Source organism: Poecilia reticulata, chromosome 18 (genome assembly GCF_904066995.2).
Source record: "Poecilia reticulata chromosome 18, P_reticulata-male-v2, whole genome shotgun sequence".
In the NCBI taxonomy this organism is placed as follows: domain Eukaryota; kingdom Metazoa; phylum Chordata; class Actinopteri; order Cyprinodontiformes; family Poeciliidae; genus Poecilia; species Poecilia reticulata.
The window spans coordinates 27,158,954-27,175,638 of NC_088847.1; the positions used below are offsets into that span (position 1 = coordinate 27,158,954).

The 16,685-nt window shown below is 36.9% G+C and overlaps 1 protein-coding gene and 1 pseudogene across 1 annotated transcript; one reads left to right on the forward strand and one right to left on the reverse strand.

The window, feature by feature from the left end:
* Positions 1–4,692: 4,692 nt before the first annotated feature.
* Positions 4,693–9,166, reverse strand: LOC103480936 (butyrophilin-like protein 1; annotated as a pseudogene).
* Positions 9,167–9,181: 15 nt separating this feature from the next.
* LOC145548548 (Fc receptor-like protein 5) lies at positions 9,182–10,712 on the forward strand. The gene is made up of 5 exons (XM_081599103.1): positions 9,182–9,281; positions 9,348–9,410; positions 9,599–9,859; positions 10,056–10,313; positions 10,508–10,712. The coding sequence occupies exons 1-5, from the start codon at positions 9,182–9,184 to the stop codon at positions 10,666–10,668; spliced, it is 843 nt and encodes a 280-aa protein (XP_081455229.1). The 3' UTR covers positions 10,669–10,712.
* The last annotated feature ends 5,973 nt before the right edge of the window (positions 10,713–16,685 follow it).

Here is a 16,685-nt window from a genome sequence, read left to right on the forward strand (position 1 = left end):
TATGACATGCCTTTCCCCATACCTCAACACAATAAACCAAGTGTGGAACAATTAGGGCATTGTACAACATATACATTGCATGATCATTCAGAAAATCCCTTACTTTATAAAGCAATGCAATTGATTTGGCTATTTTTGTTCTTAAATAATTCAAATGGGATTTCCATGTTAATCCCTCGTCAATAATCACACCCAAGAACTTCACCTCACTAACTCTACAAATCTCTACACCATCAACTTTAAATGGAATATTAACAGTTCTTTGTCTCCTTGTAAATAAAATATAATTTGTTTTATCCAAATTTAAGGATAATTTATTAAGTTTGAACCAATTTTGTATTTGCATAAATTCTGTTTGCATTTTTCTAACATCCATTCTATATCTTGACCTTGACAAAAAAAGTGGTGTCATCCGCAAATAAAACACATTTGAAAAACCCTGACACATTAACCAAGTCATTAACATATAGGATGAACAACTTTGGTCCTAGCACTGAACCCTGTGGAACTCCACATGTAATTTCACAAAATTCAGATGCAGTATCATTTACTTGTACAAACTGTTTTCTTTTTTCCAAATAACTCGAGATCCACTGTAATGCCGGCCCTCTAATCCCGTATTTAATAAGTTTTTTAGTAAAATGCTATGGTCAATCGTGTCGAATGCTTTCTTTAGATCAACGTAAATACTAGCGGAATATTGTTTTTGATCAATAGCATTTGTTATTTGTTCTATCAGTTCCATAAGAGCCATTGATGTCGAGTTATTGGTTCTAAATCCATATTGACTGCTACTTAAGATTTTATTTTTGTCAATAAATGTATCTAATCTAATTACAAATAACTTCTCTAAAATTTTTGAGAACTGTGGTAACAACGATATCGGTCTGTAATTACTAAACAAACATTTTTCACCATTTTTATAAATAGGAATTACCTTTGCTATTTTCATAGTGTCTGGAAATTTTCCTGATGAAAATGACAAATTACAGATATAGGTAAATGGTTTAATTACATAAGACATGATTTCCTTCACAAAGGTCATGTCCATGTCTACCCAATCTTTTGATTTTTTACCCACAATTTTCTTTACAATACTCATTATTTCTTCCTCATCCGTTTTTCTAAGAAAGATGCTGTTTAAACAATCCCCAATTGTTTGAGTAACATCGCTATCATCTTTTAGTATCTGAACAGCAAGTCTTGTACCAACATTTACGTAATAATGATTAAATTCGTTTGCTATTTCATTACGATCATAAATTTCTGTATTGTCTTTTAAAAAGTGATTTGAAGTACCAGATTTTATTTTATGCTTTGCAAAAACACTGTTTATGACTGCCCATGTTGCTTTTGTATCACCATTACTTTTGGTTGATAGGTCACTGTAATATTCTTTTTTATGTTTTCTTAAAATCCATGTCAATTTGTTTTTATATTTCTTATATCTGTCCTCTGCTTCTTTTGTTTGTAACATCAAAAAGGATGAGTACAAATTATTCTTTTTTTTACAGGCATTTCTCAGCCCTTTTGTCATCCATGGCTTGTCAACAGCATCTTTCTTAACAAAATTTGTTTTCTTGCAATGTTTTTTATACAAAACTCCCAAAATATTCATAAACTCATCATATGCTCTATTGACATCATCCACATATACACTGTTCCAATTTTGTTTGGACAAATCAACTTTCAATTTATCCAAATATTTTTTTGATGTATTAAACACTTTCTTTGTTGGCGCAGCTACAGCAATACTGTTCTGGTGATTTTTGTAAATAGCAAAAACTGGTAAATGGTCACTTATATCAATTGTGAAGAGTCCACTCAGCACCTCACCATTTTTATATTAGTAAATATATTGTCTATTATGGTGGCAGAGTGTGTCGTGATTCTTGTTGGTTTCGATATTAATGGGAAGAAACCCAAACTACACATTATATCAACAAACATACTATTTGAATCAGTTTGGGTTCCCAAGTCTATATTGAAATCTCCACACAAGAATAATGTTTTATTTTTACTCATTTCTATGAGCTCTGTTAATTTATCAGTAAATTGTTCTAAGTTAGATCCTGGTGCTCGATACACACAGCTCACCATTATATTTCTAGCTTTCTCATTCAACACCTCAATAGTAATTATCTCCATAACACCATCAACAGTTATTGACATAGTGTCCATTATTTTACTTTTTATGTCAGTATCAGCAAACAAAGCAACACCCCCACCTCTTTTACTACTTCTATTCACACAGTGTAATTCATATCCATTAATTTGAAAATTTTTTTATTTTCATCATTCAACCAAGTCTCTGAAACTGCTATTATACTGAATTGTCCATTCAACCGTTTTAAATAATCAGTTATTTTTGAAAAATTTGAGTTCATACTTCTACTATTTAGGTGAATTACAGAGAAGCCTGCATCTATCATTTTACTATTATTAAATTGCTCTTCATTATAATATTCACACTCAATAGCTGGAAAAGGATCTGCAGCTATCAAGTTTGCATCATACAGCTTAGATTCTGAAATGTCATAGTCATACATTTGTGCTGTTTATTGTATTTAAATATAAAAATCAAATTTGAAGAACTTAATTAACCCATGATAATGTAAATCATCTCACTGTTTGTCGTGCATCCTCTATTTATCCACTATTTACTTGTCCAGTTGCTCTAAGGATCTAATCCATAGACCTCTGGCATTTTCAGGAGCATCCTTTGTTTTAATGTAAACTTTACAATTTATCATCCATGTAGCCTGAATTTTATTTTGTTTCTTTAATCTTCTGGCTTTTTTGTTGCAATTTTTGCATTCTTTTTTGTGAGATGTTCATTTATATAGACACTTGTACCTTTCAAATGTTTTCCTTGTTTAAGCAGATCAATCTTATGTTTTCTATTAGTGAACCGAATAACTATTGGTAATGGTACTTTCTTTCCTCTTTGGTTTTTAACTGGTAGAGTATGACAAACTTCAATGTTGTCCTTTTCAACGTCAATGTCTTTACTTTGCAGGAATGCAATGACCTGCTCCTCAGTTGTAGCTTCATGTTCAGAGTTAGTGTCAGACCTACTTCCTCTCACAGCTTGGGAGTAGCTTGGTCTTATTTCCAGTCCTGATATCAAGACATCGTTTATTCGAGAGTATTGTTCTAGGTCTGCTACTCTGTTTTCCAAAAAGTCAATTTTCTTTGCTTGTTCCGCAGTTTGCATTTTTAGCTGCTTGATCTCAGTTAGCAAGTCTGTTATAATTGACTGTTGCTTTGTCAGTGTCGCCAACTCACCAGACATCATATTCATGGCGTCCTTTAGTTCTTCCATATCTTTCTGTATTACCTTCAATGCCATCTTCATCCAATTCCTTAATCAAATCATCAAACCAGCCTCTGCCCCCTTCCAGTTTGCTTTGTTAGCCTCTCTCCTCCACCGTTAGCTGCTCCTCTCCTCTCGCCACCGGCTCACAGCAAATCTCCATACATAGAATGGATGCACCTCTCGGTTTCTCTGCTTCCGTCAGTTTTTTCTTGTAGTTTTTCCGCTTTCTCAAGGTTTCGGATAATGAAAAGACGCCAACCCGGGGTCTGCACTCGGCTCCGCGGCAGCGTTTGCTAGCTCAGTCCAAGCTAACCTCTCCAATGTCCGCCAATGATATTGTAGACCAATGTATCAAATTAGGCAGCTTAAAACAATTAAGCAATATTTGGTTAACCTAGCTCTAATTAAATGCAAGAACAATAGAAAAACAATAGATTTTTATGTAAAAATACAGTTTCATAGTCCTCTGGAATGACATTAGCATTTTAATTTCTTTCTCCAATCTAATTAGCAAGTCTAAATAAACAATGACTGAAAAATATCTGGGGATTAATTTTAAATCTGTGAGAATTTTTTTCACATTTTAATAAAACGTAAAACATGAAATTAGTACATTTTAATAATTCATTGTGTAAAATGTCAAGCTACAGCTTTTCTATTTTGGATCATGTATCAGTTCTCCTTCTTGTGGCTAATATGACACATAAACTTCAACAGTAAGCAGCCCACTGTATTTTATTTGCTGATCATCATCAATATGTTATAATCTGTGTGAGGAGCTGAAGGTTTTTGATTAGATCTTTTAGTGCATATTTTTTTCAGTTGGTTACATTCAGATCTACTTTACAATATTAAGTACAGAAACTGGTAAAAACTAAACTTCAAACTTTCAGACGCTGTTGAGTAAATTTAAGGCAGTTTTAACTTCCCCAAACTTAACCTTTTACTTCTCGTAATCCTGTTTATGATTTGTTCTATATAAATTAAAATGAGGAAGGAGACAGTTTCCACTGTGTGTATTAATAATGCATGTTAAGGTATAATTTGTGTTTGAATTAAATGAAATAAAAATGTTATGGATCCATTTATGGGTGGTTGTGGTGCATCCTGATCATTTAAATATAATGAAAGGACCAAATAAATAATAATGTTTTACTATACATTTTAAGTGATCGGTGCTTTCTGCCATTACTTTTACACATTAATTATGATAACGAGGCCATGCTGAACATTCAGACTATTGTTACTCTGTAATCTATAAAAGCATCAGTGAACAAAGATAGAGAATCAATGCAGATTATGTATCAAATTTTGGTCACTATGAATTATGACAGAATATTACAAAGTTTTGCTTTTCTTTTTCTGAACATGAATTATTCCTTTGACTCCTTTTCATCAAGTTGTTTTTGTATTTTCCTTACATGATTTTCTATCTCCTGTTTTCTGTCCTTCAGATTGTTAATTTCATAATTTGTTCTCTTTATTAGTTTATCTGTCATAATTCTGACATGTTGATGACCTTGCTTTCTCTTTATCAGTTTCTCTTTGCTCTCTGCTATAACTTCCTTCAGTTTTAAGTATCCTTGTGCTTTTTTTCTATCATGTTCCCCGTCTGGTTTGTTACTTCATCATCAACAGCCTTAAACTTCTTCTCATCCTCTAAAATAATTATATCTGCCTCTGCTGTTTGATCATCAAGTTGTTTTTTCTGCTCCTTCAGTTCCTCTGCTCATCAATGATTTTCTGATCCTTGTTGCTCTTTTCTAGCTCCTCCTCCAGTCTTATTGCTGTAATGAGATTCTTTTGCTCTTCACTGATTTTCTCTGTTAACTTCTTCTGTTCTGTAGAAACAAGATGAAGATTATGATGAATTTTTTGTTCAAGATTTTAACAGCTTCCTGATATAAGATACTCACTGTTTTTGTTTTGTTTCTTCATCCAAATAATAAGAAAAGTGACTCCAAGAACAAACATGATGACTAAAATGACATTGAAGCTGATAGAAACGGAGCAGCTGGACTCATTGATGAAGAAATCATCTGAAACACGACCAAACAGAACCGTTACTGAAATAACTAAAGTGTTGAGAATGTTTTAGTTTCCTACCTGGAACATGAATGTGTGTCTCTCTGCTCTGGTTGACGTCTCTCTGCTGGACTCTGCAGGTAAAGTTGTTGTTGTTTCTCTTCTCTACAGTCACTCTGCTGCTAACAGTGTAAACACCATCAGGATCTGTGCTTTTCTCTGCAGGTCCAGCAGACATGATGTTTCCGTCTCCGTCCAGCCAGAACATCTCAGGTTCTGGATACCAGCCTGCAGCGCTGCAGTCCAGCATCACTCCACTGCTGCTGACGTCCAGTCCAGATAAACTGACACCAGGTGAGGAGGCGGAGCCTGATGGTCAGAGAGCAGAGATCTCAGATTATTTCTTTATGATATGCAGGATGATAGTTTATAGGAACATGCATGAAAACCAATTTAATCTAGGCTCTAGTTTTAAATCTAAATGTGGGAAAAACAGACTAATTATGCCTCATACTTTCTTAACTCCTGTCTCTTTACATATGGCCGTGTTTAAAGGAATCTCTTTGAGTAATTTTAGAAAACACAGCCCTTGTGAGAGCATATAATAATAAACAAACCTAAAAATGCTGTAGGTACCACTTTCAGCCAGCAGGAGGCAGAATATAGACTAGAACACATTTTACACGTGTAAGTAAATCATTAACACCAGTTTAACAGAGTTTGTTATTTGGAAATGAATAAGACACAATACACACCAAATATATTCTAACATATACACATTACCTCCTGTAATAGTTTTTTCTAAGTTTAATTCTGAACTAAATATATATTTGAAAAGTGTTTCTTTTTCCTGAATGTGATTTTTTGTATTACTTTTGTTTTAGTTTTTATTACGCCAAACTTTGAACATAACATTATATATTTTGCTGATTGCACCATTTAAAATATTAAATCAGATTTTAATATTTTAAAGTAAGAGTAGTGCCACTCTTACTTTAAAAACAGATGCTAGAAATGATCAGAAAAGCTTAGCACATGGTTTGCCACATTTCCAAGAAAAGAAAGAAAATAGAAAAGAAAATAGTTTTTTGAATTTACTGATTTATGTTTTCTTACCAACAATCAGGTCGACATAATATTCTTTCATCTCTTTTGGGTTGTAGCATCTGAATCTCCCGTTGTCAGAGTGTTTTACTCCCGTCAGTCTCAGTGAAACGTCTCCGTCTCTCAGTCTGTCTGTGAACAGAGACGTTCTTCCCTTGAACTCCATGTTTTTCTCATTTACATTTTCACTCCCTTCAAACCACATGAACACAAATCTGGGGATAAGATCCTGTCTCCCCCATTCCAGCACCAACTCATCGGGGTTCACAGAAACTCCCAGGTGACACGGTAAAACCACATCATCACCGAGCATCGCTGCAACGAGCCGAGGACGCTCCGTCTGCAGGGACCGACCTGGAAATTAATGCAAATGTAACCTGGTTGTAATTCTCTTTTATTATAATTACACAAAATGTCTTCTTTTGGTTATTTGTCTTGTTCCTTATCTTACTGAAACACCTCTGTCATTGTTTTAACCATGTTACTTTAAGATCGGAAGCCCCTCCCTTTTATTTCTTCTTCTGTGGTATTGTCTTTAAATTGTTTGCGCCCCTTAGCCCCTCCCCTTTTGATAAACCGAGAAACATTCGCTTGAAAGAAACTGTGTCACGGTCCATTCACTCAAAAACCAGCACAACGCAGAAAAGGATCCGGTTACACAACCCTTTGTCACTGTCTCTATCAGAGATTTTAATTATCAACGGTCTTAATTAATAAATAATATAAATTAATTTCTTCTCTTTATTAATTGTTAACAGTAACTGAATGCTTTGTCTCTCAGCAGCCAGATCTGTCACCATGTTTGAAAGTTACCTTTGCAGCTGTCAACCAGGAGAATGAAGCCAAATATGAGTTCATTAATCACAACCTTTTGGAATAAAGGTTTTAAAGATAACCTCTGTGGTTTGTGAATCATCCTGAAGACAAAAAGGTGACAGATAAAGAGGAAAGAGACAGAAAAGTTTAATTATTATGAAGATAAAACAGTTTAACCCATTTAGATATTATGTAGAGTAAAAACTTTTCCCAAGCTAAATGCCAGTTTTTTTCTCCTGCTGCTATTATCTCAGACTGACAGACAGACTGAGTTATTGTGTAACCACTACTGATCACCAGATCTACAAAAGATACATTTATTTGACTTTTCATGTGCTGCAAATTTAACCTTTAATGCATTTTATATGAATTCAAAAATAAAACAAGTCTTAAATTGTAAATAAATTACATTAGGGCGAATAGAAGCACCTGGTCGGCCTCGTAGTGGCTCCTTTCTTCTCCGTCAACTGCAAAGGCCAAAGATCAGAATGAAGGGCCAATAAATTATAGGCGTGGTTTTGTTCTTATAAGAACAGTTTTACTTTACATTTTAATCAGTTTCTAATCAAACCCCCTCAAACATTTCTGTTGCAACACTGAACCTATTCAACTGAAATATTAATGCAGAAACGTACTATATTTAAATAGCTGATTTCAGTTTTGTAGTAACAGAAAACAACATCCTGTTAATACTTCACAGATTTTTATGACCCCTGACCTCAGAAGAAATGGGTCAGCCTCTCCTCCTGCAGGTTTGAGCGGGAACTGACAGACGATTGGCTGCTGCGAGCTCTTGGTTCCTCCTGAAACCCTATTGAACAAGCTGTGGAAACCAGACCAATGACAGCAGTTGGTGAGACTCTGATGGACAATCATCCACTGAACTGATGAGTTCTCACTAAGGCCCTTGTTGCTCTGCTGTTGAAACTCTTTGGACTTTGTCAGTAGTTACATTTGACTCACTTCACTCAGAAAACTTTGAGAGGTCTCAATTGGTTATTGTTCCACATCCTGTCATAATTTTTCTGAGGTTTCTCATATTAAACTTTTGAACTGCTTTCTAACCACATTGGTGCTATTTTTTATGCTACATCCCCTCAACCTCTAGAATGAGAGCAAAGAGTCACAATCAGTGTTAGAGATTTTACATCCTGGAGAGTAAAAAGAAGCATCAGCTACTAGAGAATCTGCTATAAACTCTTCAGGCTTTGGATAGACACCAAGTGTTTAACTTATTTTTATTGCTCATTAATGATGTGATTGTCTTTTATGTCGTAGTTCTCCCTTGCACATTGTTTTGTCTTGCAGCAAGACACAGTGCAAGTGATGCAGTTAGAAAGCATGCTAGCAATGTGCACATGGTGGCGGTTCAGGGCTTTTCATCTCTTTAGGAGGAAGAAGAAGCAGCAGCTCTGTGTTGCTCTCCTGTCCAGTGATTCAGTCGTGTCAGATATCCACAGATTTTATGCTGGGAAACTTTCCCCAGCTCAGTTTTCAGTGATCTTATGTTTTTTCTCAGACAGGCATAGTTCACTTTGCACCACACAGTGTCTTATTTATTATTCATTCAGTAGTATTTCTTTATTTTGCAAAACTAAATCAGATTTTGTTGTTGCTAATCTTTTAATTAAGTGATTTTGCAGTGAAATTCACTATAATAATATATTTTTTATGTTTGAAAATTGATTGTGGAACAACTAAAGAGTCAAATACTGTCTGCCTGTTCGAGCTGTAAACGGTGCAGCTTTTAGTCAGAGACTCTGAATGAACAAACAGATCATCTAAAATAACTCACATCAGTCTCAGGGGCATCAAACCTCCATCAGTCAGTCTTTTTAGGTGGATGTCAGTTTGTGTCTCTGCATTTATTTCTAGATCATCGACTTTAACCTGCAGCTTCATTCAGCCCCAGAAACGATGCAGACAGGAAGAGGAAGTTCTGACCCATATGACCCAGACGTCGGTGTCAGACAGTTCAGTCAGCATCAGGCGTCGGTCATGGAGGTTTCATCTTTCTGTAAGTACCAGTTCATATAAACGAGCTGCCGGTTCGTTCTGATCCTGGATGTTTGTCTGTTTTCAGGGATCAACTTGTTTCTCCTGCTGATTTCACAAACTGAACAGAGCTGTGCTGCTCACAGAGCTGGTGAGTATTAAACTGATCATTGTTCTGATATTTATGTAATGAAGACATCGCTCGATTTTAATGCCTAAAATGAACTTAATTTGATCTTTTTAATTATTATATTATCTGCAGAAAGACCTACAGCTTATTTATTGATTTTAAATTTCGATTTATTTCCATTCTTTTTCTTCTCTTCTGTTCTGATTCAGGTTTTCCTCATGTTTTCCCAGAGAGGCTTCAGTTCTTTGAATATGAGACAGTAACTGTACAATGTGAGCATTTAGATGGAGTTAATGTCTGGAGAGTAAAGAGGAAATTTAACGACAAAAGAACAACAAACTCTTCAGACCCCTGCAGCTCAGCAGAACCTTCCTGCACCCTGGATCCGTCCTTCGAAGTGTACAGTGGAGAGTATTGGTGTGAAAATGATGAAGGAGAAACGAGCAATTCTATTAATATTTCTATTACAGGTTTGCATTGAAATGAATTTATATGAAGTAGAAAAAATAGGAAAAGACAAAATTCTGTCAATGTGATTTAAAAAAAGAAATATTTACCATTAATCTTCATCTACAACAATCACACTAAATATAAACTGTATTAATTTAAATCAGTAACATGTTTAATTAATCTTGTGCTCTATGTGAACATTCATGTGTTTCTCAGCTGGTCTGGTGATCCTGGAGGTTCCGGTCCGACCCGTAGCAGAAGGATCAGACGTGACGCTTCCCTGTATCCACAAAGAAACTGAGCTGAGTTACATCAGAGATTTCTATAAAGATGGCCTCCATCTCATGACCTGCTACAGCAGCAACATGACCATCAGAAACGTCTCCAAGGCCGATGAAGGGAACTACAGGTGCAGCATCTCTGGAGCCGGAGAATCTCCTGAGAGCTTCCTGGCTGTTCATCAGACACTCACAGGTTGGTCGACTTGTTTTATCATTATTATGTCATCTTGATGTGACATGTTTAAAAGGCTTAATACCTGAAATGTACTTTTCAGCAGTGAGTGAAGAAAGTCCCCCCATAACAGGTGAGTGATTCTTTCTGTTTGTCTGCTTTTCTTTTGTTCTTTGTATCTATTTTTCTTCTAACATCTGAAATGTTTCTTTCAGGCCCGTCTGTAAAAAGTCCTTTGCTTCGGTCCAAATGGTGTAAAACCTTCATTCTTCAGTCCACAGCAAAGTTTCTACTGGTGGCCTTGTTGTCTGCAGTGATCGCTCTGATTCACTACAAGAGAAAACGACGAACCAGTAAGATGCTTTATAATTACTAATTTATGTATGTACTGATGTTATTTAATGGACTATAATTTATAAAGTCACAGTAAGTCAGGACCGAGCTGCTTCTTTTTACCACCATGATGTTGTTACTGACCTCCTATAAACTGTACGTTCTGATGAATATGCAACATTATTCTGATCACAGCCCAATTTTAAGACTGTTTGTTTCCTTCTCTGTATTTTCTTTGTACACCAAAAATGTTTTAGTTTATCAAACCAATAATAGTATCAGACACAGTTTACGTCAGTTATATGTTGTAAAGGAAAAACAGACAAACCAGCCTAGAAAAGTCTGAATAAAGTAATACTTCTCCTACCTAATAATTACATTTAGAGGAAACTGTACAGTTTAGGACTTTTCACAAGTCAAATTTTCCCATCACAACCTGACAGTCAGACAATCTGCTTTTTCTGATTTTCTGGTTCCATCTCAATCATCTATTTTCTCCAGATCGTCACACAACCAGCACATTTACAGTCAGTTTGATGTTTTGTTGCTTTTACTCCACATGCTGTTCTCACCTTAAAAACAGTTTCTGGTTTTCAAGATATATTTTTGCAAAGATCTTAAAGACCAAGACATGTTAGAGGAAAAATGATTTGTTTTATTTTAGGATATTTTGTCCTGCTTTATGATAAATATTTGACTGAGAGACGCTACAGGCTCAGATGGTTTAGATCGATTGTTTGATAAATAAATTTATTATTTGTTTTGCATTTGCTGCTGTTATGTTTCATGATGAAACAATTTGATGCTTTCAGTTTGATAAAAAAATCATTTTAGACCAACTTAATTTGCACAAATACTTGAATATTGGAAAGTTTTTCCAAATAAAGACATTTTATTTCATAAACATAACTTTTTGTAAAATACTTTGTGTCTGGAAAGAAAACAGGAGATTCTAAAGGAACTAAAACAGGTATTACTGTAAATTAACTATTTTAACATTTGCAACAATTATAGAAATTATAAATTTTGTCTCAGAGATAAATAATGTCTGAAGAAATATGAAGCTTTCAGGAATGTGTCAAAAGTTGATGCAGAAAAACATTTTGTTTGGTTTTCAGGAAATTATTGCATCAACAAACATCTTGATGAGAAACAGCTAGTTTGTGTTTTTATCTTTTTATCATTTCTTGCCATTTGTTCAGTCTACAGATAAAATATTGAGTCAATATCTTTTGAACACCATAAACTGATTGATCTCATTTGCTTTAACATTTTGTTCAGTTTTATAATTAGCTTTGTGTCTGTGAAGCTCAGAGGAGAATATTTTTACCTTCTCAGGTTAAACAATAAAACCACAGGCTGCAGTTCGTTGGTGCTCAGTGTTTATTTAGGTAACTGTTAAAGTCGTGTTTAGAAATAGTACAGAAATAAATCTGCTGCTGCTGCAGCCTGATGAGTTTTGTTTTCTAAAGATATAAACATAATTTGAGCTTCATTTGTGTCTCATAGAGGCAGAGAGGACGGCAGACAGCAGCAGGCAGTCAGAGGAGGAAACGGAGATCTGAGCCATGAAGAGACGAGACGGTTCTGTGAAACTGAAATTATTTAAACTCACAGTTTAATTAATACTGGTTCATTAAACTGTGAGTTTAATTAAAACCAGTTAATTAAACTGGCACTAAACACAGTTTAATTTTCTGTGAGTAACTTAAATTGTATTCACAGATACAACTTATGGTCAAAAACATTTCACCACAGGGGAAAAAAAAGTAAAAAACTGAAATATTATTACATTCTGCTAACAATTCAATGTGGGAAATGTTTGACTATTAATGTTTTTTTATATATATGATTTACTAATGCTTTTCTTGCACTAAAAGAGAAAACTTATTTAGGTCAGTAAAGCATTTGTTAATTTTTTATTCTTGATTCATTTCCTTCTCTCAACATGATTAGTTAATATTTAAATGTTAAATGCTCCTGGATGTGGATAACTTGTTTCTTAAACCTCTTTTTACAGATTTAATTGCTTGAAAACTGAAAGACTTTTAGTTTAAATATTTCAGAAAACAGAGACTTTGCTTTTTCTGACCTCTGCTGTTAAAGAATTTAACTCCCCTAATGTATTTTCTGACAAAGACACATGTTTCGATTTCTATACCATTTAATTCCATTTTTATCCATTTAAATTATTTTCCTCACATATACTTCAAACTGTATACCATGCATACCAAATTATCTAAATAAATTGTCAGTATTCGTAGTGATTAAAGTAATTCCTTGTAGTTTTATTTTTATTAAGTCACCTTCATGGAAGTGGTTGGATCACAGCTTTAAGGTCATTCAATGTTAATTTTATTTATAAAGCACTTTAAAAACAAATAACTGCATCAACGTTCTGTACAATATTCATAAAACACAGATAAAAACACTTAAAAATAAAATACAAAACATTTGCTGTAAACAATCAACAGAAAGTCTCCTTGTTACAGGAAGTGATGTTTATTCTGAGACATTAAGGGAAATGACCAGATTTAAAGTAAAGTTAAATTACAACACAAATCCTTTTGCTTTAAGCACTAAAACAAAAAGCAAACATGTCTTATTCTGTCTCCTGAGGCTTCCTCACCTTCCATGAAATGTTTTTGCCCTGAATCAGAATATTGTCTCCACTGAGTCTAATGAACTGAAACCTGACAATTTTATTTCCTCACATCATGTAAAAACAACTGAATTTAATCTGTTTCTGTCTCAGTAGTGAAATCACATCATGTCTTCATTTCTTCAAGTTGTTTTTTAATTTCCTCTACATTTTTCTCTACTTCCTGTTTCCTCTCCTTCAGCTTGTTAAGCTCTTTACATATTTTCTCTTTTATTTTCTCTCCCATCAGTTCCACATGTTGATGATCTTTCTTAACTCCTGCCTCTTTACATTTGGCCGTGTTTAAAGGAATCCCTTTGAGTCATTTTAGCAAACACAGCCCTTCTGTGCGCATATAATAATAAAAATACAAAAAATGCTGCAGGTACCACTTTCTGCCAGCAGGAGGCAGAATATAAAGTATAACACATTCTACATGTGTGAGTAAATCATCAACACCAGTTTAACAGAGTTATTTGGAGGTCAATAAGACACAATACACACAAAATATATGTTACCATATTCTAACATACACATTTCCTCCTGTAAAAATTGATTTTTATAAGTTTAATTGTGAATAAAATGTATATTTGAAAATTGTTTCTTTTTCCTGAAAGTTTTATTTTGTGCTACTTCGTGCTTTGTGTTTTCTTACCAACAAGCAGATCGACAGCATATTCATTCATCTCTTTTGGGTTGTAGCATCTGAATCTCCTGTTGTCAGAGTGTTTTACTCCTGTCAGTCTCAGTGAAACGTGTTGTTTTCCTGTCCAGTGATTCAGTCGTGTCAGATATTCACAGATTTTATGCTGAGCAAACTTTCCACAGCTCAGTTTTCAATGATCTTATATTTTCTCTCTCAAGTTCACAGTGATCTCATTCTCCATGTTCAGACAGGCATTGTTCACTTTGCACCACACAGCCTGTGTGGAAAAGAAAAATGGTTTTATTTATTATTTATTCATTAGTTGTTTTTTTTTATTATTATTTTTGCAAAACTAAATCAGATTTTGTTGTTGCTAATCTTTTAATTAAGTGATTTTGCAGTGAAATTCACTATAATAATATATTTTTTATGTTTGAAAATTGATTGTGGAACAACTAAAGAGTCAAATACTGTCTGCATGTTCAAGCTGTAAATGGTGCAGCTTTCAGTCAGAGACTCTGAATGAACAAACAGATCATCTAAAATAACTCACATCAGTCTCAAGTGCATCAAACCTCCATCAGTCAGTCTTTTTAGGTGGATGTCAGTTTGTGTCTGTGCATTTATTTCTAGATCATCGACTTTAACCTGCAGCTTCATTCAGCCCCAGAAACGATGCAGACAGGAAGAGGAAGTTCTGACCCATATGACCCAGACGTCGGTGTCAGACAGTTCAGTCAGCATCAGGCGTCGGTCATGGAGGTTTCATCTTTCTGTAAGTACCAGTTCATATAAACGAGCTGCCGGTTCGTTCTGATCCTGGATGTTTGTCTGTTTTCAGGGATCAACTTGTTTCTCCTGCTGATTTCACAAACTGAACAGAGCTGTGCTGCTCACAGAGCTGGTGAGTATTAAACTGATCATTGTTCTGATATTTATGTAACAAAGACAACGCTCAATTTTAATGCCTAAAGATGAACTTAATTCGATCCTTTTAGTTGTTCTGTGATCTGCAGAAAGTCATATGAAGACCTCCAGCTCTTTATTGATTTTAAATTGTGATTTATTTCCAAGAAGTTATGGAGACAGACTTCCGTATGGCTTCGAGGCGATTCTGGTCCACCATCCGGCGTCTCAGGAGGGACAAGCAGTGCAGCACCAACACTGTTTATAGTGGGGATGGTGCGCTGCTGACCTCAACTCGGGACGTTGTGGGCCGAATACTTCGAAGACCTCCTCAATCCCACCAACATGCCTTCTGTTGAGGAAGCTGAGCATGGGGACTCTGGGTTGGGCTCTCCAATCTCTGGGGACGAGGTCGCCGAGGTGGTCAAAAAGCTCCTCGGTGGCAGGGCCCCGGGGGTGGATGAGATCCGCCCGGAGTTCCTTAAGGCTCTGGATGTTGAGGGGTTGTGCTGGCTTATGCGACTCTGCAATATTGCATGGACATCGGGGGCAGTTCCCCTGGATTGGCAGACTGGGGTGGTGGTCCCCTGTTTAAAAAGGGGGACCGGAGGGTGTGCTCCAATTACAGAGGGGTCACACTCTTAAGCCTCCCTGGTAAGGTCTATTCAGGGGTCCTGGAGAGGAGGGTCTGTCGGATAGTCGAACCTCGGATTCGGGAAGAGCAGTGTGGTTTTCGTCCTGGTCGTGGAATACTGGACCAGCTCTACACCCTCAGCAGGGTCCTGGAGGGTGCATGGGAGTTCGCCCAACCAGTCTACATGTGTTTTGTGGACTTGGAGAAGGCGTTCGACCGTGTCCCTCGGGGGCCCTGTAGGGGTACTCCAGGAGTATGGGGTACCTGGCCCTTTGATACGAGCTGTCAGGTCCCTGTATGGCCGGTGTCAGAGTCTTGTCCGCATTGCCGGCAGTAAGTCGGGCTCGTTTCCGATGAGAGTTGGACTCCGCCAAGGCTGCCCTTTGTCACCGATTCTGTTCATTACTTTTATGGACAGAATTTCTATGCGCAGCCGAGGTGTTGAGGGGATCCGTTTTGGTGGCCTTAGGATTGCATCTCTGCTTTTTGCAGATGATGTGGTCCTGTTGGCTTCATCGGAACGTGATCTGCAGCTCTCACTGGAGCGGTTCTCAGCCGAGTGTGAAGCAGCCGGGATGAGGCTCAATGCCTCCAAATCCGAGGCCATGGTCTTGAGCCGGAAAAGGGTAGAGTGCCTTCTTCGGGTCAGGGGGGTCGTCCTGCCTCAAGTGGAGGAGTTTAAGTATCTGGGGATCTTGTTCACGAATGTGGGAAGAAGGGAGCGGGAGATCAACAGGCTGATTGGGGCAGTGTCTAGCGTGAAGCGGGCGCTGTACCGGTCCGTCATGGTGAAAAGAGAGCTAGTCAAAAAGCGAAGCTCTCGATTTACCGGCCGATCTACGTTCCCACCCTCATCTATGGTCATGACCGAAAGAACGAGATCACGGGTACAAGCGGCCGAAATGGGTTTCCTCCGCAGGGTGGCTGGGCTCTCCCTTAGAGAGAGAAGCTCGGTCATCCGGGAGGGACTCAGAGTAGAGCCGCTGCTCCTCCACGTCGAGAGGAGCCAGTTGAGGCTCGGGCATCTGGTCAGGATGCCTCCTGGACGCCTCCCTGGTGAGGAGTTCAGGTCCCACCAGGAGGAGACCCAGGACACACTGGAGTTACGATGTCTCTCGGCTGGCCTGGGAACGCCTTGTTGGGATTCCTGGAGGAGCTGGAAGAAGTGGCTGGGGAGAGGGAAGTTTGGGCCTCCCTTCTGAAGCTGCTGCCCCCGCGACCCGATCCTGGATA